Source organism: Herpailurus yagouaroundi, unplaced genomic scaffold (assembly GCF_014898765.1).
Source record: "Herpailurus yagouaroundi ecotype Mexico unplaced genomic scaffold, PumYag 28, whole genome shotgun sequence".
Classification (NCBI taxonomy): Eukaryota; Metazoa; Chordata; class Mammalia; order Carnivora; family Felidae; genus Herpailurus; species Herpailurus yagouaroundi.
The window spans coordinates 12,135,383-12,159,635 of record NW_024412376.1 but is presented as its reverse complement, the minus strand read 5'-3'; the positions used below and the strand labels follow the sequence as shown (position 1 = coordinate 12,159,635).

The 24,253-nt window shown below is 41.6% G+C and overlaps 1 protein-coding gene across 3 annotated transcripts in view; it reads left to right on the top strand.

Annotated features, from left to right (window-relative positions):
• The window catches only part of INTS9 (integrator complex subunit 9), a 102,215-nt gene that overhangs the window by 71,583 nt on the left and 6,379 nt on the right, over window positions 1–24,253 (top strand). For all 3 annotated transcript variants that reach the window (XM_040467822.1, XM_040467734.1, XM_040467895.1), the window contains 6 exons: window positions 5,106–5,217; window positions 7,956–8,136; window positions 12,029–12,089; window positions 15,552–15,723; window positions 18,751–18,875; window positions 20,895–21,062. In XM_040467822.1, coding sequence (XP_040323756.1) covers window positions 5,106–5,217; window positions 7,956–8,136; window positions 12,029–12,089; window positions 15,552–15,723; window positions 18,751–18,875; window positions 20,895–21,062 — 819 coding nt within the window. The remainder of the gene's footprint in view (window positions 1–5,105; window positions 5,218–7,955; window positions 8,137–12,028; window positions 12,090–15,551; window positions 15,724–18,750; window positions 18,876–20,894; window positions 21,063–24,253) is intronic.

Genomic DNA, 24,253 nt, shown 5'->3' with positions numbered 1-24,253 from the left:
TAAAGCTATGTTTCTCTCTTAGTATCATTTAACTCTGTTAAATTGTTAATATGTAGGGGTCTGTCATTCATCTCTCAGTATATCATAATTTCCTTCATAATGTTCATAATTTAAGTAGCCAAAGGTTGTTTTATAGTGCTTGTGTTTGTTTCTGGTCCATCCAATATGATTAGACTTAGGGTTAGACAAGAGACTTTTTCCAATCATGCTTAAATGTTTCTGGATTTTTCTTTTTTTTTTAATTGGCATTATGATAAGAATATACTCCTTCACTGAAGTGTTGCTTTGAAACACGGTCCATTTTTGTAAATGTTTTGTGTATGTTGTAAAAGACTGTGTTTACCATTGAATGAAAACTTTTCTAATTATTGTGTTAATTCTGTTCTATCATATCTTTGCTTAGTTCCCAGTTTCTGGAAAGAAAGTTATTTGTTGATTTATCTACTTCTGCCTATACTTTCACCAGTTACTGCTTTTTATAGTTTTAAGCAATGTAATCAGATGTATATGTGATCATTATGTTTTATTGAACAATTACTCCTTTTATCAGGATGCTGATTTTTTTCTGTATCAAACCTGCATTAAAAGCCAAGAGACATTTTCCCCCTCCATATTTGCCTCATACTATTTTCCATCTGCTTCTTTTCATTCCTTCTGTATCCTTTTCTAGTGAGTCCCTTGTAGACATAGTAAGGGTTTTTTTCTTTTTTAGTCAAGAGTCTCTGGAATGGTGAAACTATTTATATTTACTGTAATTACTATTGTACTGAGGGTTTATTTTTGTAATTTTATTTCCTGTTTTTTTTAGTTCATTCTTTTCCCCATCCTTTCTTCCCTTCTTTTAGATGACATAATTTCTTTCTGTAAGTTTGAACACACATTTTATTTTTATTCTTCTGGGTTGTTGCTTCATTTATTTTTCCTTTGAGTGTCCTAAGTTTATCAATATCTTTGTCTTTCCCTCCAGAGCCACACCTTCCTCTTGTCTTTCCTGTCTTTCTCCTCTTCCTTCTCCCCTGACCCACCATGTTCATACTGTCTGGAATTTTAGTTCTGGGTTATCTAGGCTATACATCAAGTGTTGAATATATCACTTATTTAGACAGTGAGCTTTACTGAGTTGTTTTTGGGGTTTTTTTTCCCAACCTACCTTCCCATATATCTCATAATCCTCTAGATTGACTTTCCTTCTTCCAGGAGTGCTTGAGGAACGTTCACCAAGAGCGTCTTAAAATGGTAAACCTTATGAGGCTTTGAAGTACTAAGAATAGTTTTAATTTTTTCTCACATTTAAATGATAGCTTGGATAGATATAAAATTCAAGGAAAAGAACTTGGAAACTATAAAGCTTTGAAAATCTTTATTCATTTTCCATTTGTACCCTTGTACTTAAGAACTGCAGAACTCTTTAGATTTGTGTTCCTTTATGGGATTTGCTTTTAGAATTTTCACTTTATCTTAAATATTCTTAAGTTTTACTGTGACATATCTTAAATGTGTATTTTTTCTGTCAGTATAATACTTTGAGAAATCTTCCAACTTTAACACAAAAAGATTCTTAATTGTTTTTAAGATTATTCCTTCTGGTTGATTTTTTATTTCTCTTTATGGAATTTCTCATACACAGATATTGACACTTCTATGTTTTGTATATCTCTTTCTTCCTTTTTTTTTTACCCCCTTCTCCTGCTTGATGCCTCCTGAAAAAAAACTCCTCAACTTGATCTTCCAGCTCAAGAATTCATTCTTTAGCTCTATCCATACTGCCCTTCAGCCTTTGTGTTGGATTCTTTATTTCAGTCACTGTATTTTTATATGTAATATTTTGAAATGTTTCTCTTTATACTTGTTTTTCTTTTACTTATTTTGTGTGTGGACTTTTTTAATGCATATTCTGCTGTTCCATTTGGTTTATTAATTCTCCACGTGGCGTAGGTTTTTAGCTTATTGTATTTAGTAGATGTTTTCCTCAGTGGTCTTGTTTTATTTCCCTGTGAGCTCTTACTACTTGGCTTTCAGGGACATCCTCTTGTACCTCTGCTCTAGACACTGCTTTTTTCCCAGGATTTGTCTTCCTGATATGTTACCACTTAGCCTGGTAGTGTGAGGAAACAAGGAACGGCTGATAGGTCTGCCTGTACCTTTTATGAACATTCATCCCACTATTCTGGTATGTTCTGCTTCACAGTATGGTGGAGCAGGCCATAGGCAGTATGGAAGAGAGAGAAAAGGCCAAGGAGTTCCTTGCCACCCTCTATTCTTCCTGCAGTGCAAGCCCTCTTTGGCCCTTGCTTGCCATCTTGTCCCTATTCCAACACCCGTGGTTTCCCAGGAATTCATCATGGTTGTTTAGTTTCTCAAAACTGTCAGGTGCCCTTATTTCTATGCTTTCTCTCAGCTTAGATTCTAGAAGGGAGCCAGCGGCCTGTGTTCATTCTCTATCTTGTTGGGAATCTCATAGTGGAATTTTTGTTTTCTTTTAAAATATTTTTATTTCCTTATATTTCTGATTAGAACACTAATTTGTATTTATTGTAGTCATTTTGGAACATACAAAGTGTGTGTTTGAATAAAATGTTCCCACTTGAAGCACTCAGTGAGTTGCCATAGACACCTGTAATATATACATTTGCTCTTTGGTGATGAAATGGAGATGTTGGCAATGTCAGCTTGGTTCAGAGGGTGTCACTACAAGGTGTTAAGGGCTAACTCTTTACAGTAACCCTAGTAATCTACAAGAAATGTCTCCCAAGTATGTCTCCTAAAATCACAAACATCTTGTCTGATCTGATCATGAAGTATCTCATAACTTCCAACATGGTGGTATTTGTATTACAGTACTGCCTTTGTTTTGTTTTGTTGTGTTTTTTTTTTTTTTTTTGTGGACATTTAATTTTCAAAGGACGGCAGCATCGATGACTGAGGTACAGAGATAATGTTTTCAGGGCCACAGTTTGATCTCCATTAGATGCTTTCATTCAGATTGGTAGTTCTTAACCTTTTGGGGGTTATGGCCCCATATGACAGCCCAGTCACCTCTGGGAAAATGTACATAGGCGCGCACACAGAATTGTGTATGCTATTTTGAGGGTTCCTAGACCATCTGAATTCCCCCATCAGCCCTGTGAATCATTATTGGTTTGTTCTAATAAGGTTCTTATAAAATTGTCATTTTAAGCTAAATATGCTGTCTAACAAAGTTTGATCCCTTTTGTCCCCATTCCGGGTCCTTCTGTTTGATGCATGCACACAGTGAACATTTCTAGGCTCATTGCACATCTGCTACTATAAACCACTGTATTTCTTCTTCTCTGGAAACAATGCATATGTATTTTATTAGAGAAGTGCAAATAGGAATCAGAATCTATTCGATATTGCTGTCACGACTATACTTATCTGTGTTAAAGAAATGTTTCTTGGGTTAGAAAGCAGCTTGTATAACTGCAGTCGTGTTATTTAAAAAAAATAATGAAGCCCTTATATCCATGTTTATATAAAATGCTAAAGGAATATACATCAAAAGGCACATATACTCAGAGATAACATTGCAGGTGGTGGGTCTTTGCTGTGCTACTGTTTGGAATTTTCTTTGTTGGAAAATATGGGTTGAACAGAGAAAGGAGGGATGAAGCTTCTTACTAAACTGGGTTTCTGACTTTTATCTTCGTGTGTTCCATTGAGTATGTGGAACAACACTAAGGAAAAGACATGCTACGAAATGAGACCTAGCATCTCAATGCCTGGGCCCTCATTTTTGTTTTCAGTTTGAATCCCGGTTTCTTTGGAAAAGGCAGTTACTTACTTACTTAACTAACTAACTAACTTACTTACTTACTTACTTACTTACTTATTTAGATGCTCTGAAAACCATCAAAATTAAATTCAGACTGTGCAAGGTAAAATAAAAATTCAACATCCTGAGGATCACATAATAGTGCACTGTGGAGACTTCATAGTTTACAAGAAGATCATGTATATTAGCTCATAAGACTCTCAGAAATCAGTGAAGGCTTATGGGTCACAAATATGCCCATGTTATGAGAAACCCAGCTCAGAGCCTTACCTGAGGTCCGTGACCTAGGTAAGAGAATGGGAAGGAAGCTCGTTGTTTCTGGATCCTAATTCAGTATTCTTCCTGGCTTCTCTGCCACTGAGACTTAGGGAAAATTGCCTTGACTGGTTGAGTCCCAGGTTGCATGTTTTCATAATATAAACTTACTTCATGTATTTATTTCAAGTCTTTACACTTGTTTTCATTTTGCAGAGCTGTCTTGAGAATCAGATTATATAGCACAATGGTTCTCAAGGCGTGACCCAGACCGGCACCAGGAGCATCTCTTGGTAGCTCATTAGAAATGCAAATTGTTAGGCCCACCTCAGACCTGAATCAGAAACTCTGGGTTCAGTGCCCAGCAATCCACAGTTAAGTAAACCGTCCAGGTGATTCTAATACACATTCATGTTGGAAACCCACCAGCGACATGTGTGACATGACATTTTCAAAAGAGCAAAGCGCTCTACAAATTTGAGATCATAAGCTCTTTTTTTTCATTGAGGTACAATTTTATGTATAGTGAAACCCAGAGATCTTAAGCATACAGCTCTATGAATTTTCACATCACGTGATTACCACACCAGCCGAGGCATAGAACTCCTTTTTTTTTTTTTAATTTTTTAAAATATTTATTTATTCTTGGGAGACAGAGTGCAAGCGAGAGAGAGAGAGAGAGAGAGATACAGAATTTGAAGCAGGCTCCAGGCTCAGAGCTCTCAGCACAGAGCCCGACGTGGGGCTCGAACCCACGAAGCATGAGATCATGACCTGGGCTGAAGTCGGACTCTTAACTGACTGAACCAGCCAGGTGCCCTGGCATAGAACTCTTTTATCATGGCTGTAAAGTTCCCTCATGCCTCCTCTCATCTGTCCCTGTCCCCAGTGGGCAGCTACTTAACTGTTCACTGACAGACTTCATTAGAGGAAGTAAGGGAACAGGACAATGATGAGCCAAACATAGAAAGAGCAATGACTATTCTCTTTTTCCTTCACTACTTGCACTTACCATTTCCTTTTGAAGTACTGAGCATAGTTCTCTCTGGTTTTTCAGCCCATGGACCAAGCTTCTCTCAAAAACAGCGACGTTCTCGTTCTGACAGGCCTCACCCAGATCCCCACCGCCAACCCGGACGGCATGGTGGGAGAGTTCTGCAGCAACCTGGGTATGTGTCCAGCTCAGGCCATGAACGGATGAAATGGGCTAAATTTACTTTTCAGTTCTTGCTTCTGTAGCATTTTGTGTTCCTTCTCTTCACGTTCACCCCCTCTGATACCCCGGTTCAAGGCTTCCCCTGCCCCGCCTACTCTACCCTTCCTGCCCATCCTTCAAAGCTTGCTGTTGTCAGCAAAAGCAATTCTTTTTTTTTTTTTTTATTTTAAAAAAAATTTTTTTTTCAACGTTTATTTATTTTTGGGACAGAGAGAGACAGAGCATGAACGGGGGAGGAGCAGAGAGAGAGGGAGACACAGAATCGGAAACAGGCTCCAGGCTCTGAGCCATCAGCCCAGAGCCCGACGCGGGGCTCGAACCCACAGACCGCGAGATCGTGACCTGGCTGAAGTCGGACGCTTAACCGACTGCGCCACCCAGGCGCCCCAGCAAAAGCAATTCTTAAGCAACATAAATCTGAAGAATGTAAGAATGGTTGTAAGGGTAAATTCAAATGTTTAGCACGTTTATGCAACAGATACTCAACATTCTCCCACTTGATTTATGTTGAAAATTCTTATTTGTTTGCTCTGTGGTGGGATTTGGGGGCAAGACGGGGGTGCATACAGGATAGCAGTTGTCAAAAAAGGGAAGAATCACATCTTTGCTTGTAAGTAATAGCACAGAAAAGACTTAATACTTTGCATTCACAATAGCAATATACTGAGCAGATACATTTTTCCACCAATATTTGGTCAGTGTTGTTTTTTTCTTTGAGAGAAGACTAAATTTGGAGAAGAGACTTGCTACCCGGAAGAAACGTATGTTTCTTTGGATATAATTGTCAGTAAAATCTAGAAATCCTGCCTTTCTTTTAGAAAAGTATAGGTTGCTTACTGTCTTAACTTGGGCTGCTGTAACAAAATGCCAGACTGGGTGGCTTAAAGAACAAACATTTCTCACAGTTCTGGAGGCAGGGAAGTCTGACATCAGATTGTCAGTGTGGTCAGGGTCTGACCAGTGGAAGAGGGCTCTCTTCCTGGCTCGCAGACACCCACAAGTGTGTCCTCCCTTGGCCGAAAGAAGCAGCTCTCGTGTCGTCGTCTTCTTATGAGGGCAAAAATCCCATCATGGAGGCTGTACCCTCATGGCCTCATCTAAACCCAGTTACCTCCCAAAGCACCCCTGACCCAGTACCATCACATTGGGAGTTAGGGCTTCAATATATGAACTTTAGGGGGATACAGATGTTCAGTCCATAACAGTTAACAAAGAGGAGTTAATGAGCTCAGACCTTTCACCCTTTTCACACAGTTTATTCTTCCTTGAAAAAAATTATTGGACTAGTCTCAAATAGCACCCCTGATTTGTATGTTTTGTTTGCTTATTGTCTAGAATCACAGACTCAAAACACTTTAGATCTGAAAGGAACCTTGCATCTAATCTGTTTCTTAAGTCCACTAACCACTTGCCTCATGATCAGTGAGGCCACTTCTTAAAGATGCAAATTTGAGGGCCCATCCACAGACCTAGTAAGTCAGATTCTCTGGGGACAGGAGAGACCCAGCAGCAAAGTTGCATTTTCAACATGTTCCCTGGCAATTTTCACACTTACAAAAGCTTGAGGGGCGCCTGGGTGGCGCCGTCGGTTAAGCGTCCGACTTCAGCCAGGTCATGATCTCGCGGTCCGTGAGTTCAAGCCCCGCGTCGGGCTCTGGGCTGATGGCTCAGAGCCTGGAGACTGTTTCCGATTCTGTGTCTCCCTCTCTCTCTGCCCCTCCCCCGTTCATGCTCTGTCTCTTTCTGTCCCAAAAATAAACAAACGTTGAAAAAAAAAAAAAAAGAAAGCTTGAAGACCACTAATCTAGTCCACTCCTCTCATAACCAATCAGGAAACAGGCCCAGCCAGGTTTCAGTGGCTTACATGGGGTCCTATAGCATGTGATGAATGCAGGAGTAGATCCAGGCCTCTTGAGCCCTGACCACTGTCTCTCCCCTCGGTACCATACTCTAGTAATAGCAAGTCAACCAGTACTCCAAGTACAGCGCCTGGGAGAACCCATATGTCAGGGTTGGGAACAGAGGAGGATACAAGACACCAGAGGCTTCAAGATCTACACCCGAAAGCTCTGCGTTTCAGTTTGTTTTGGAAACTAAACAAAAGAGAAACTTAAGAGGGCTTTGATATTTTTTTTCTTTTGTAGCCAGTTATAACTTCTAATGTAATTATACCCATTAAGTTGCAAGTCCTCGTTTGATAACTTGTTTTTAAGTATTTAAAGTGTAGAGGATTTTCTTACAAATAACACATTAATGAAAGAAAATGTCACTAAAATGAGTCAAATGGAAAAACTTGGCCTATTTCCTTATAGGTCATACAGCAGTGGTCAGAGACTGAACAGAGACAAATCCAGCAAAGTTTTGAGCAGGAGCTAAAAAGAGAAGGAGCTTGGAGGGTCTGTCCTGAAGCTCGGCTGCCATTGGTAACCTTTAAAGCCCAAACCCTTAACTGCACACCTTGTTCCCAGGGACTGAGACGTCCATTAAAAACCCAACTGATTGTTAGCCTCTGGATTCTCCCACTCTTGTGCTATTCTTCAAAAGAAGCAGATCATTGTACCTGAGAAATGAATTGTATGAACAGAAGTAGGAAATGAAAGAAATCCAAATATTATTTTTAAAGTTTCTTTCTACCTTTATAAAACTGTTCTTCTGACACCACTGTTTGCTCTCTGACTTCAACTTTTCTAGCACTGACAGTCCGGAATGGAGGAAACGTGTTGGTGCCCTGTTACCCTTCTGGAGTGATCTATGACCTCCTGGAATGCCTGTATCAGTACATTGACTCCGCCGGCCTCTCCAACATCCCTTTCTACTTCATCTCCCCCGTGGCCAACAGTTCACTTGAGTTTTCCCAAATTTTTGCTGAGTGGTATGTCTGCATTCTTCTCCATGATTCAGTACATTCAAGCAGTAAGAATAAAATGGAAAAAGTTTTTTTAATGAAAAAAGTATAGGGGCGGCTGGGTGGCTCAGTTGGTTAAGCGTCCAGCTCTTGATTTCGGCTCAGGTCGTGATCTCACGGTTGAGCCCCGCATTGGCTCTGCACTTAAGACTGTCTGTCTGTCTCTCTCTCTCTCTCTCTCTCTCTCTCTCTCTCTCTCTCTCTCTCCCTCTCCCTCTCCACCCTGCCCCACACCCTGCTCACTCACGTGCATGTCCACACACTCTCATTCCACATATACGCACGCTCTCTCTCTGTCAAAAATAAAAATATAAAGGTTTTTTTTTTTTTCTCACATTACTATGAGACTTTGATTTTGTTGTCTTTCCATGTCTGTGATGTGAAACTTGTATTAATAAAAGCCAAATCTGTTACATTGCTAGAGTTTGGAGGAATAGTTGTCAAGGAAGGAAGGATGAAAGGCAAAGGGTTAACTTAGCACTTTCAAATTTAGTGACAAAATATTATACATTTATCTTCTCCCATGCTACCCTCTGCCTGTTACAAAGTGAAGTGACATTCTAGAGGCTCAAAAAAAGCCCAAGTTAATGTTGTCTGGAATTTCTAATACCAAATCTGATGATAAGAAAAGCTAGGTTCTTTTTCATTTCAATAGCATGATATTTGATAAAACTAAGTTTTATTACAGTAGGAAATTGTTTGATCCAGTCCTGAGGTGGGTAAATTATTGAACAGTATGAAGTTAGTGAACCTTTTTAGGATTATTTAGATGCATGTTTGAATCTAACTCATCTGGCCCAAAAAAGGGAGGGATGAGGGAAATCTAGAACTTTTACAGTCGACCTTCAAGTGCCTTAGGGTGGTGTTTTTAGACGGGGACATGACACTTGCATAGGGTGTGTAATCCATTTTGATTGTATGGTAGTGTAATGGACACAGTGTTCTACCAAGTTTCTAATTAAGAAGGGATTTGTATATCATTCTGTCCTAACATATTCTATATGCTGTCTTCCCACCCACTCCACCTTCTTAAAGGGCACTTTTTCCTCCCCTTTTAAAAGTTGTGGTCAAGGACTTTTTTTCTCTATCTCCATTCAGACAAACTTCTCCATCCTGTGTGCATGTTAGTCATGTTTGTCCGTAGGGCCGTCACTTTATTGGTACCTGTTGAATTTTATCCTTTGCATTGGGTCATTTCTCCCCCAGCATAGGAAGTTAATCTTGAATAATTAGTAGTCCAGCCTAAGGATCACTTGCACAATTAGCATATTCTGAATTTCTTCATCCAGATCCTTAATAAAAAACTCCAGCCAGCCCTGTGAGGCCTGGGGGATGGTGTGCTTCTCAAAGCCACTCCGTCCCCACTGTGTGCTGTTCTTTCAAAATAATATCTTACGGGCTAGAAGTCAGGACCACTCTAATTAGAGTAGGTTGTTTTTGTTTCTGGGTTTTTATATTTGTTCGTTTCTAATATATGTGTAATACGCACTTACTATAGAAAACAATACAAGGTACAGAAAACAGGAAAAACTGAACCTGTAAACCCACTATCCAGAAGTAATATCACTGTTGGCATTTGGATGGATTTCTTCTTTCTATGTGGGGATCATACCAATTATTTAATTTTGGATCCTGCTTTTAAATATTTTAATTTTTTTTTAATGTTTATTTTTGAAAGACAGAGTGCAAGTGGGGGAGGGGCAGAGAGAGAGGGAGACACAGAATCTGAAGCAGGCTCCAGGCTCTGAGCTGTCAGCACAGAGCCCGATGCGCGGCTCGAACTCACGGACTGCGTGAGATCATGACCTGAGCTGAAGTCAGACACCCAACCAGCTGAGCCACTCAGGTGCCCCCTGCTAATCTCACATTTTTAATGTGAGATTAGAGGATTAAAATAAAACTTTGAGGACATAGTTTTTACATGAATACATTATTACATCATTTGTATACTATATTATTTATTTAACTGTTGTCTTATTGTTGGACGAACAGGCTTTGCCCAGTTTTTTCCTTTTAGTAATAAATCTTCAATTAATATTGTTGTATGTATATATGACTGCATCTTTTGCTTTAGGTAAATTACTAACAGTGGAATTACAGGAACAAAGAGTATAAATATGGTTTAATATTGATTATACAAATCTCAGTTGCTTTCCAGAAAGATTTTTGTCTTCTGTAAATTGTTCCTCTTGCCCATTGTCTTCTGTAAATTGTCCCTTTTTTACTGATTAGAGATGTTATACTTTTCTTACCAATTTATTTGAACTCTACTCTTTGTTATACATCTGCAGATATTTTTTCCCCCGTCTTGGCACCTTGGATTTTAACTTTGATTTGTTTTTTAAATAATAAAGTCGTTACTTTGGAATAATTTTGAATTTACAGAAAAGTTGTAGAGGTAGTACAGAAAGAACTATATACCTTCTACTTAGTTTTCCCTAATGGCCACATCTTACATGGCCATATACATGTATCAAAACCAAGAAATGAACATTAGCACACGTTATTAGCTGAACTACAGTCTTTTTCAGATTGTACCAGTTTTCCCACTAATGTCGCTTTTCCATTCCAGGATCCAGTCAAGGATACCACAATGCATTTAGGTTATTGTTTTGTTTTGTTTTGTCTTGGTTTTTTTTTTTTGTCAGAAATACTTTAGTTTTATATATTGATACTAACTAATGCAACATAGTATCCTTTGCAACAATCTAAGAAACCTTAAATGAAGATCTTCTATTTGTCTCTCTTCCTGACTTTAAAAAGTTTTGTCTTCCTGATTAGATATTATATATAATTCTATGTATATAAGTATATGTAATTTAGATATTATAAGGTAACCCTCCAGAAGTATCTTCCTTCCCTATTTACATCTTCCTCCAAAAAGGATATAAAGTAATGTTTTTTAAATCAAGATTAAAGAAAATTTTAAGTGTAGGGAAAATTAATAAGTTGTATTCATGAAGTTCATATAAAACCCAAACCCTGGAGTCCTGAACTACTCCCCAAAAAATAGTATCTGGTAGAACTGTTGAAATACTTTAATACTGTTTTAGTAGAATTCTTACAAGTAGTCGTGAACAAACATACATTATTACTACATAACGCCAAACCTACAGAACACCTGTCTTTTGAGTTATCAGTTGTTAACTTTGGCCACAATTGCTTTATTCAGACATCTCCATTTTTAAATGTCCGCTCTGTCTAGGAAAGAAATACAGACTACCTAAAGCATTTATAGAGTCTCCCAGTTGAGATACCACGTTACTCTCCAGTTTCAGTGACCAGTGTTGCTTAGTGCATGTGCAAAATACAAAGTTGGGTCTCTGAAGAAAGCCTATTACTTTCTCCTCAAAAGTGATCACTACTAATGCAATATGATATTTCAAATTGGATCCTGGAGCAAAAAAAAAAAAAAAAAAAAAAAAGATATTAGTGGAAAAACTGGTGAAATCCAAACAAAGTCTGGAATTTAGTTAGTTGTAATGCACTAATGTTAATTTCACAGTTCAACAACTGTATCATGGTTATGTAAGATGTTAACATTAAGGGGGCCCTGGGTAAAGGGCCCAAGGGAAGTCAGTACTGTCTCTGCAACTTTTCTATAAATCTAAAATTATTCCAAAATAACAAGCTTATTTTTCAAGGAAAAAATGTACTCAGGAATTTTAATGGTTAAAAAATGCTCACAAGGGACTTGTTCTGAATATTCCGTAGATCCTGGCTTTCAATCACAGTGAGATTGGTTAACAGAAAAATTTTGGATACACTTTACTAGTGTTTTTGCTGCTACCACTAGGTGGCAACAAATGATCCTGTATGCCCTACCCTAACAGGCTCATCCGTTTTTCCTCTTTAAAAGGCTTTGTCACAACAAACAGACTAAGGTGTATCTCCCAGAACCACCTTTTCCTCATGCAGAGGTAAGAAATGGCATTATTGGGTCAAAGCAAGAAAAAACTGTAGATAAATGGATGATAACATGTCACTAGATTATAGAAATCCTTGGGTAAACTCATATAGTCCCTTGTTTCCCATGTGAGATGACCGCGAAGTACTCTAACTCAAGATATGTTACTTTCTCTTCTCATTAACACATTCTATTGCCAGTACGTGTTCAGTTCATAACCTACCTCTGTTCTGTTCACTGAGTGTTATCTGACCCCTACTACTAATTTCTTTGCATAACAACAGATTCGTTTATAGTCAAAGTCTTCTTTCCAGTTAGTCATGTTGATCATAGATGTGAAGTTTTAATGATGAAAATAATAACATTTAAGTTTTTAAAAAATAGAGGGTCAAAGGTACAAACTTCTTCTAAAATAAATAATTCATGGGATGTAAGTACATCATAGTGACTGTAGTTAACCATACTGTATTGCATGTTTAAAAGTTGCTAAGAGAGCAGATATTAAGAGTTCTCAAAAAAAAATCTTTTGTAACTATCTATGATGATGGATGGTAACTAGGCTTACTGTGGTGATTTTTTTTCCACAATATATATATTATTGGACACTTGAAACAAATACAATATATATAACGTAACAACATAACATAGGCAGTTTTGTTTTCATTACATTTTTCACCAAACAGTGTATCATGGATATTTTTCTGTGTGCCTCCTATTATTATTATTGCTACCTAGTATTCCATAGCATATCATATGAACATATTATAATGTACTTAACCATTCTCTTACTATCCAACAAAAGAGTTACTCCCAATTTTTTGTTACATTTTTAAAAAGGATGTTTAAATTGGTATAAGCCACTTTAGGAAACTGGCAATATCTGCTAAAGCTGAAATATAACATACTCCCTACTTCAGCAATTTTGTTCCTGAATTATATACCAAACAGAAATACATGGGTATGTCACCAAAAGACACAGACAAAAATCTTCAGAGCATTCTTGGTAATAGTGCTGAAATATACCTAAATGCTGTTAATAGTCAAGCGGATTTTGTGGTATATTCTGTGCAATGGAATACCTTACTTACATCAGTGAGAATGAATGAATTCCAATTACACGAAGTTATGTAAACAAATCTCACAAACATCATGCGAGTGAAATAAGTGAGACATAAGTAGACAGTGTGATTTTCTTTATATGAAAGTTCAAGAGCACACAAAACAATTCTGTGGTATCAGAAGCCAGGATTGCGGTTATCCTGGAGGTGGGGTTGGAGGCAGTAGTAAGTGGAAAAGGACAAAGGGGAACCTCTAAGAAGCTGGTCACACTGCTCCTTAGTGTGCAGTTGGGAACATGGACTTTTCAGTTTGTACAGACTTCATCCATCCACAGATGTCTGTGTGGATGTGCTTGTATACGATTTAGTTGGTGTATTTGTTTTACAGTTAACTATTTGATTCAGTGTAAATAGCAACAAATGTCCCACTAACTATTTTAAATTTGACAACTCCTGCCACCCCTGCTTATTGCTACTCCAAAGGACCTTTATGAGCCAGAATTTCATGCGGAAGGTTCTGACAAAGTCATTTTTCAGTCCACACATTCCGTTACAGCAGCCAAAGTTTTTCCAAGCTCTGTCATTACCACAGTGAACTTCAGGCTAGAAATGCAGTGATGTCTGAAAATTAAGCATGGCAAAGCATACTTTATGGTGGACTTTACCACTGAAGGCTGGTTTTTCTCCCCCCAACAAAAATTAGCCTTTTTTTGTTTTCTAAGAGTGTTACTCTACGTTTTTACCCACATATTGTCACAGATTACCTTTGTCCCATTTAGTTAGGAATACGAAAAGACCATAGTTGCATGAGCAGGGTTCCTGAAACGCACTTGCCTACTTTAGGACATGATGGAGTTGACTCAGTATCGTGACCAGTGCCAAAGAGAAAATATTCTAGCCTTAGTACTGATAATTAAAAAAAAAAAAAATTTTTTTTTACTGAATTCCTACCCTACAGCTTCATTGCCTATACAGTTGGACCTTAAATAAGTACAGAGGTAATGAATGGTCAAATGTAGTAAGTCAGCTAGAAAGGTAGCTCCAGTTGGCAAAAGAAAAGAGATGAATTTATCTTAGTTGCTATGCATTGATCAGTAGAACTTCAGGAACGGTAGGTAATGCCTAAAAAGTGATTTGAGTTGTGTGCAAAGACCCACTGCTATTCTTAGAATCCCATTCGTCTCCTTGACGGCAATGGATACAGTAGGCTTAGTCTTTTAGACAGCGCTCACCCGTTTCAATGGGACAAGTAATGATTTGGGGGCAGATCAGTTATAAAAAGAATGTCCCTTTTGTTTGTATATAACTTGGAAGGGAGGTGGGAATTTAGCATTGCCCCGTCTTTACTACAACATATCCCATCCAAGCCAGGGATGCCTGGCTAAGATCTCTAGAGTAGTGTTGCAGTGTTACCAGTAAAAGCAATCTCTCTGAATTAAAAATTAAATCTTTATAGTGAAGAGAGTTTAGCTTCCATTTGGGGGTTGTCCCATTCCGGCCACACTTCACTATTTGGGTGACTTCAGTTGGACTTGGGCTCCCCTCTTATGCATAATTGGTTGGTTCAGGATTAACTTATGTCACAGACTATTTCTTCATCTATTAGACGATATCTCAGGGGAGTATTCCCTTTGATCTAGCTGGCATTTAAGGTCTCTGAAGTCTGGGTGTTTGTCATCTTACCTTTTGGTGCTAGAGTAGGGAGGTGGAGGCAGGGCCAGGGCAGCAGGAAGAGCTGCTGAGCCATGTCACAAGATGCCATCTGTGGCTGTAACTATATGGTGTTGTCTTGGGTCAGTTATGACGTTGGGAGAGAATTGCCAGGTATTGCTCTGGAAGGGAGATCATTTGATTCAAAACTTACACTTTTGAGACGAGTCTGAGGCTGTACATGGCCCACTTCTTACTACAGCTCTCTGCGTAGGACATCTCTGGGAGGACATCACACTCCCAAATTTCTGAAAGCCAATTTGGCCTTTGTCTTTGGTAAGTTGCCTCAGTAACTTACATCTCAAGAGGTGGTCCTGTGCAGGTAAACAGTTTTTCTTGTGTTGTTTATTGTTGACAGAACTTGGTGAGTCACATGTTTGGGGAAAATTACTTGTACTTCAAATAATAACTGATCCTGGGAACTTCTAGGGCCGGGACTCCCGAGTGTCAGGAAGCTCTAAAGGAAGGGTTAGACTGCATCAGGCCTTTAACAGCCTGAATAATATGTTAATACGTACCAAAAGGTTGCATCTGTTCAGAAAGTCACATTGTACATAACAAAAAAAAAAAAAAAAAATTCAATCTTCCACAAATTGTAATCAGATTCATTTGTATTCTTCCTTCTGCTCATGCTCCCATGCTGTGCAGTCCTTCCCTCCGCCTGGACAGGCTAACATCTCTTTGTGTGCTTCCCTGTACATATGTAGCTCATTCAGACCAACAAGCTGAAGCACTACCCGAGCCTCCACGGAGACTTCAGCAGTGATTTCCGGCAACCATGTGTGGTGTTCACCGGGCACCCCTCCCTCCGATTTGGGGACGTGGTCCATTTCATGGAGCTCTGGGGGAAATCTAGTCTCAACACCGTCATATTCACAGGTAAGTAAACAAACAAATAAAACCCTGCCCTTCCCACTGGACTTTCACCCAGTGCACCAACCAGGACGAAATTTACAGTAAGGCATAAATATGAACACTCATCCGACATAAACCACAAGGGAAAGAGTAAAGCAAGATGGATTGTTAGGAAACTGTACTGGACAAAGCTTTCATATCCATTTTTCAGAGATTTTTCCCTGAGGCAGATTTCTACTGAACTGCTTTTGATAGGATTTTGTAAGCTGTTTCAAGAACGGCAGTAATCCTAGTAACCACTCTTGTGTTACCCTTTAGGAATTATTTCTTGAGTTGGGTTTTTCTCCTTGGTTATAGTTTGCTCTGGCTTACACTGTTTTTTCTGGAGACAAACCCCTCAGAGTAAAACAAATCCTTTAATGAAGCCAAGCAGGGGTTTTACTTCATCACTATATTATTTTAGCAACTTTAGGTCTTCAGACAGCCTTGGGATTTGGAAATCTTACGGGCAATTGAGTGAAAGACCTTGATCTGAATCTGGTCCAGTGTACTATAATCTAAGCCAAGTTACCTCACCTCCCTGAGCCTCACTTTCTTCATCGTAAAATGGGATTGTTGATGGCTCCTTCCTTGGGCAACTCTGTGTGTTTACTGAAATGTTATCAGAAGGCACTTCATGCAGTGCCTGGCACATAAAAGTTGTTGAGAAAGTTATCAGTTGATTTCTTTCTCATTGCTTTTAAGACTTGAATGATGGAATAGAGTCTAACTGTGCCCAAATCTTCAAGATCAGGGACACTGGGGCCCTTTCCTGTGTTCAGCCTGTTTGTGAGGAGTGCCAGAGGCCTCTATCACACCACCGGTCAAACAAAGTTGGCTTTATTGATTCATTGCAGCTGAGAAGAACACATGGGGAAGTGGGAGGCATCTCAGAACATGTTGGAAAGAACTTATGGATTTGGACTTGTGTTGGGTGATTTTGAGGTAGGTTCACAGATGTGGGACATTGCTCTGGATTGGCCGCTGTTAGGAAGCAGGAGTGGTTAAATGATTGAGTATCTTAACAGTTCTTATCTAGAAGGCAAGAAGAATGGAGCCAGGATAGGGTAATGTTTGCTCCTTTTGTGGTTCGAACAGTGTTGTGGTTGTGTGTTCAGGCATGATTATGGAGGGGTTCTTGTTTTTGTCTTGATCCATTGTGGTCACCAAATGGCCATGTCTGGTGTTAGGGTTCTGTGAAATTGTTGATGTCCAACAGGAGAACAACATGGCCTGGCCATGACTGACAGGCCGGCTCCAGCTATAACTCCAAGACCCGGTAGAAAGTGCCAGGAGAGCTCAGAAAAGCAGCTTCAGGGGCTTCTTCTCTCTTTCCTAGGCCCCCTTTTGGCCAAAGGCAGAGGAAGTCAGGTCACAAGACATTGACCCACAATACCCAGAACCTCACCATGGCCAACTTTTGCTAAGCAAGAGGTATTCTGGAGAACATTGTAGTAGGACTAAAGGTGGTCTTTCATTCTTTATGAGGGGTTACTGACTCTGATATGACAGTGGGTACAGTATTTTTATAGGCACAGTAAGAAATGTTTGCTGTAGTATAATTTTTCCTTTAGCCAGCTAAGAAGAAATCAAGGGTTGTTTGTCCATAACAACCCTGGTAATGAATTTAAATCTAAACCCATTTTGAGGGACTTTCAGAGAAGCTATGTCATGTATGATGTCTGGTCACGTCAGAGATGAATTTTGGACCACTTTTTTGGATTGTATTACAGCTGTGGGAAAGTTGTAGCTCACATAGTACACGTAAAAAGGGAGTCAGTTTTCTCCTAGGTAGCTGTCCTTGCCTCATATTTGGGGGGTTCTTCTTAGAGAAACAGGAGCCACCAAGGGGAAGTAATTGAAAAATCGGGAAGTTCCAGGGTGCCTGGGTGGTTCATTCGGTTAAGCGTCTGACTTCTGCTCAGTTCATGATCTTGCAGTTCGTGAGTTTAAGCCCCACATCAGGCTCTGTGCTAACAGCTCAGAGCCTGGAGCCTGCTTCAGATTCTGTGTCTCCCCCGCCCCCCCCCCACTCTCTGCTCCTCCCCTGCTCATACTTGCTCGCTTTCTCAAATAAACATTAAAAAAAAAAATTTTTTTTTTTTAATAAATAAAAATCTGGAAGTTCCATCAGTCATCCTTAATGCACTGGGAGAGTTAATGGGATGGGTAAATGTAAGCTAGAGGGCTGCAAGAAGTGATGTCCTCATGGGGGCACAGGCTGTTGGGAGTCTAAGTATTATATTTCACACCAGAAATGTAATCTCTGCCACACAGGCCACAGTGAGTAGTTCTGGGTTTAACAAATGGGCCGTCATGGCAAGCGTGGTTCCCAGTCACCGCGCACGCCAGGCTTTGCCAAGAGGAGCATGACAGTCCCAGCAAAAGCATCTGTTGACATGAGGCCAGGGTCCTTTTCTCATGTCTGCCCTGTCAAGTCAGTGGTATGTCATTTGTCTCATACCTGCTTGTTAACTTCGAGCACTTGATTCGAGAGGCCTGTGCCAGGTTTCCCCACTGTGAAGTCAGTTTTTACATTTAATCAGTATCTTGGGTGGGGGGACACTTTGAGACTATGTATCCTTGTCTTCCTCAAATTTTTATCTAATTTTTTTTGCATCTATTGATGATCCTGGTCCGAAGAAATTATTCCTGTGATGGTTGCCAAATGATAAATTTTTTTTTACTTTCATTGTTTACATTTATTTGGCATTCTGTTGCAACAAAGAGTTTTCCCTTCTCCCCCATTTACTTATGTAACCCCTCATTTATCTCCTCCGTCTCTCTGTGTTGAAAATCTTGAGCCCACACCCACCCTGCCCTGTTCATTCTGGCCTCTCCCCGTCCTTACCTGTGAGTAAGTGACCCTCTGCAGTGATCAGGAATCCAGCTCCCGCCAGCCTCTGCACTTCGGTACGGATTCCTCCTGGCCTTGACCACACCAGCCGCCTCCTCACTTGGTAGCAACTCTGTTGCTTGCATTTTAAATTCTCCTTTTTGTGCTCCCATTAGAACCTGATTTCTCCTACCTGGAAGCACTGGCTCCCTACCAGCCCTTGGCCATGAAATGCATTTACTGCCCCATCGATACGCGACTGAACTTCATCCAAGTGTCAAAGCTGCTCAAAGAAGTACAGGTAAGGAAGGGAAGTGCTGGTGTCTCCCCACGGCCCCGATACAGCTGGGAGTTTGCAGCAGGGCGGGCCGTCTGGCTGCGCTTCTTCCCTTCCTCGTGTCCCTGGAGTCTGGAGTCCGCAGCATGCTGGCACCTGTGCCGGTCACTGCCCCGCCCCGCCCCGCCCCAGGTAGGGGGCTGTAAGACCTGGAAGCAGTTTCTGTTCTAAAGAAATCAAAGGTGGAAGGGAAAGAAAGCATTAGCCTGTTATTTTTGATGAGGACCGTCTGTGTCCAGTCAAAAGCAAATCGCCCCCTCTCCCCACCAAAATAGCCCTAGAAACAGACTCCTCAAGCCGAAAGACAGTTTCACTGAAACCTGTACTGGTTCCTCGTTGCAGATGTGGGTTAGTACCACGAACACTGTTATTTTGCTTTTTGTTAGGGGTTTGTTTTGGTTTATTTTTTGTGGCTTCTGTTTGTTTTTTCCTTTTGCATCTTCTGCCGTAGGGCAAGGGAAGAAGTAGTTGGGTAAAGCAGTGGGTTAAGGAAGACCATCTACACAGGAGAATGTGGGGGGGGGGGGGGGGGGGGGGAAAAAACAACGCCCCGGGGGCACCACCGTGTGGCACGAGTTTGGGTGGGGGGGGTGGGGGAGGCTTCTTGCAGTTGGCGAGGGAGAGGCAAGAGGAAAACTTCTCATTCCCCATTGCCTCAGGAGCTTAAAGGAATACCAGGGCACCCTGGCATGTCTTCTGTCGCTTCACCTAGTAATTTAGCAAGGTACGATTAGCTCCCTTCATTTTTCTTGGCCTAGGTCAGAAGTTTGCTTTCCTCCTCACAGAACCTATGACCTCAGGATGGGAGGCACTTACCCAGAGCTCTAAGGAAGGGTAACAAGAAATGGAAAGCTGAAGAACCTCAGGAATGCAGAAATAATGGATTATGGCCATCACTAGCTTGCTGGCCCTACAAAGAAAGAATATGGGCTTTCTCTAGACATGATTGAGAGTAGTGGATAAGTTTGGGCTGATTTGGCAATTCGATACCCACCGTGTACTCATCAGCACACTGGCAGAAGCAGTTAAGAGCCTGTTGTTTTCATGACTAAGTTCCCCCTGTGGTCCACACGGCAGCGGTGTGCTCATGGAGCCCCTGGCGGTATATGACTGTGGGAGCCAGAGGCTACCTGGTCCCCACTGTAGGAGAGGGAAGCGGGGACGGGTCCTCAGGCTGCGACTGTGCACTCGGATGGCTTTGAGAAGAGTTAGGAGATCCTAACCTAACCTTCCGTCAGGAGGAAGAAAAGGATCAGCCCAACGGAACAAGTGCTGTTTTTAGTGCATCCGGTCGGCTGTTCCAGTGCTTCCTGTTGGAAGGCCTTCCAGGAGCTGGAGGTGAGCTCCAGGCTCTTAAGTAAAAGCAGTGTCAGTACAACTCAGTGGGCTACCTGGATCCATTTTCACTTGGGTGGTATTTGTCCCAAGTAAATGTTGGTTTACTATTTTTGTCTCTCAGAATAACAAAGAGATATTTTGCAAAAAAGATCTGATTCAGTGTGTCCCACACAGTGGAGTATGTGAGCTGTGCACTGCCCACTGTCTAACACCAGTGCACTTGCAGATACCAGAGAAGCCCCCACCCCAAAACACCAGACTAGCCCCAAAGTCAGCAGTTCTTGCCAATCGGCCAACAGCTATACCGATCAGTGATGGTAGGTGTGACAAGAAGACTGCCCTCAAGGGGCTTGGGCACCAGTTGGGCACAGACCTATGGAAGTTACCATCAAAATGACTTAAAAACAGTGAAAACATAAAAACAAATGCAAACGGAGGCAGGGGATCCCCCACTAGTCCACGTGACTGGCAGTTGAGGGCTTTGCTCTGAAATGTTTATTCTTTCCCCGCACTGCACTCCCCTCTCCTGCTGCCCAGTGTTTGGGTTTGGGGGGGGGGGGTCAGGAGGTGGTGAGGCGGAGCAGGAGTGCGGGCACACGGAGGTGGGCCTCCTCCCTTACTTGCCCCTGTCCTGTTGGTTCTCAGCCGCTGCACGTGGTCTGCCCCGAGCAGTACACGCAGCCACCCCCAGCGCAGTCCCACCGCATGGACCTGATGATCGACTGCCAGCCGCCTGCAATGTCCTATCGGCGGGCCGAGGTCCTCGCCTTGCCTTTCAAGCGTCGGTACGAGAAGATCGAAATCATGCCAGAGGTGAGCTGTTCTCTTTCTCATGGTCAGACCCAGGTTTTCCACTTGAGTATCTGAAAAAAGATGATCTCAGAGGTGGCTTTCTTGGCGTTGTGTCAAATGCGGATGAACCAAAGAACACAGCCCCTTAGGCAAGGAACTGGGAAGAGAGGCGGGATCTTCAGAACCGCCTTATTTTTCAGGCAATGAAGTAACAGCTGTTAACATCAGGACCGCTGCTTGTGTTCACATTTAACGTGTTTAAGCCAGGAAGCCAGGGCCTCTCAGAACAGAGGCACTGATGTCAGCTCCGTCCCTGACCACGGTGGATTTTTCTCATCCTTTCTGGACCTCATTTGAGTGGGGGTCAAGTTTCATCAAATTCAGAGCTAGATGGAGGGAAATAAGAGTAATCAACATATAAGGATTATAAATGTGATTATTTGTGTGCATATTGTACATGTGAGACAGTTGAGGTATACTGTGCATGAGCGACCAACTGAGGGCAAGGCAGCCCGAGTCACATGGCCTAGCTCCTGCAATGTCAGTGTGGAAGGCTCTATGGGAAGCTACTTTTGGCTTTCTTTTGCCTCTTGAGATAGCTTGAACATGTCCTCAAAATTCCTGGTCTCAAAACTTCTTAAAAATTAGAACCCAAGGGGCACCTAGGTGGCTCAGTCAGTTAAGCATCTGACTCTTAATCTCAGCTCAGGTCGTAATCTCATGCCCAGCATGGCGCCTACTTAAAAAAATTAGAACCTCAAAGAGCTTTTGTTTATGTGGGTTACATCTATTGATATTTGCTATATTAGATGTTAAAACGAAGACATTTTAAAAATATTCATTTTAAAAATAATGATTTAGGGGGTGCCTGGGTGGCTCAGTTGGTTGAGCATCCAACTCTTGATTTTGGCTCAGGTCATGATCTCACAGTCTTGAGATTGAGCCCCACGTCGGGATCTATGCTGAGCGTGGAACCTGCTTAAGATTCTCCTTTTTCCTCTGCCCCTCTCCCTCTTGTGATCTTGTTCTTTCTAAAATAAAATTTTTAAAAAGCTATAAAAATAATGACATAAACCCATTAGATGCTAACACAACTAAAATACCTTTATGAGAAAATGTTTCTAAAAAAAGGTAATGAGAACAGGGGCACTATTTTCCATTTTCAGATCTCTTTAATGTCTGCTTGTGGACTGTCCTATCTCCTTTTGCTTTCGCTTTGTTGTGGATAATATATGTCATGTAACCTTGAGAAAATCCCAGTGAACACTCGTGATAGCAAGAGTGAAAAGGCTAAAACTCACATTATTAGGACAGTCACATTGACCACAATGCCCCTGAAAGAGGCTCAGGTCCCACACTTTCCTGAGAGCAGTGCTCTGTACAGCCATCTTTTTAAGGCCCTTCTGCCTTCTCTTGCTGTTTTATTAGGATTCTGTTACTATTAGAGTTACTTTCCAATAAAAGTATGCATACTCTTTCTGGAAAATTCGGAAAATAGAATAAAAAAAAGGATAAAGACAAAATAATCAGTCGTGGTCCCCGTGCCAGAGATAACTACTGCTCAGAATTTTGTGTATTTGCCTTGTCTGTTCTCTGTGTGTGTATGTTGTGTGTAGTTGAATCCTACCCAGCATGCTGCCTTGGTCATGGAACAGTAGTAGGTTGCGACAAGTAAACATCTTAGTGGGGGTGTAATGGTCTATCATAAGTTTATCATAACTATTCCTTCATTGGTGAGCTTTATTATTTCTGCTTTTTCTATATTATAAGTAATGCTTTCAGGAACATTCTTTTACATAAATTTTTGTCCGTGGACGTAATGTAGAGTTTTGCCTGGGAGACGCATGTGCGAGATGAGGAGGTTAAAATCTGGCGCTGCTCTTTAGGTTTTGCTGCTACTAAAGGATGCTTATTCCTCCCCCAAATGAGAGTGTGCAGCTTCCCATAAATCCTCCCCCTTTGTCCCTCTGAGTGCAAGACGAGAGATCGGATGCGACAACCCTCATGGACGGGTTCTCGGAAGACTGTCTATTCGAGGGCGGCGAGGGGTGCTCCCTCCCTCACGGAGGTATCAGAGTGGAGACCTCCCTCAAGCCTAGATGAGTCTTAGATCTCCCTCACAGGGCCGCCCAGGGAGAGTATCTCACCTGCTGGGTTCCCACAGTGCCGTCCCCAAACCTCCCAGGCCAGTTCTTTGGCTTTAAAGTTCTGCTAGGCAGGTTTCCCTGGGATGGGTGTAACTGCAGTGTAGGAAGGAAAAGGATGCTCACGGACGGGTGTTGTCGGGAGACCGGAGCAGACATGTCTCCCCAGGGGGGAGCGTTTCACACTTGTGCCACATATGTTTTCTTATTTCGTGAAACAATTTTCACATTCCGTTTTCCAGTTCTTCTAAATACCCTGAGCTGCTTCCTCTGCCCATGTGATATAGATCTTCATATTTACCTAAGTGGCATCTTGCATATTTGTTTACTTTTGTTCTTAAATCTAGGAGACTGGGACAGACCGGGGTCTACGTGTATTCTGTTTTCCAAATTTTCCAGAAAGAGTATGCATACTGTTGTTGGAAAGTAACTCTTATAGTCACAGAATCCTAATAAAACAGCAACAGCAATATCCAACTAAAGCTGAGCGCTACGGCCTCTTAGAAGATCACACATTACTGCCAGTGGCGGGGTCAGGGAGCTCTAAAGCTGGCGAGGAGATGGGGTACACCTCAGATTCAGGTGGTAGGGAAAGAGATGGCCCCCCAGGTAAAGGTTGGATGTTCCGCCTTTGGGAGAAGTCACATTTCCAGGAATTAGCTCACTCAGTCCAAATGCTACTGCCCTGTCCTTCCTGCCTGACACTAGTCACCTAGTGGTCATGAGGACAGAGGTGGAGGCTAGCATGAAAAGTCAGCACTCAGTAGGTATTTCTGCATGAAGAGAAGCCCTCTGAGGTTTTGGAGAATACTGTGAAAGTGTTCGGAGCCGCCTGGAAGCCACCTGAAAGATGGATGTGAGGTTGTGGCAGTACAGGTGATGGGCCCTTAGCACAGTGTGGGCATCTCATCATTTGGGGTGGGGGTGGAGCTAACAAAAGGGAGACGCAGAAGGGTCAGCATGCTGGGGTCCCAGCACGCAGTGGCACAGGCTTGCAAGTGGGTGATGGCTGGTGAGTGTTGGGCTGTCACTGGGAAGGGCACCCAGAACACTGTCTAAGGAGTTGCG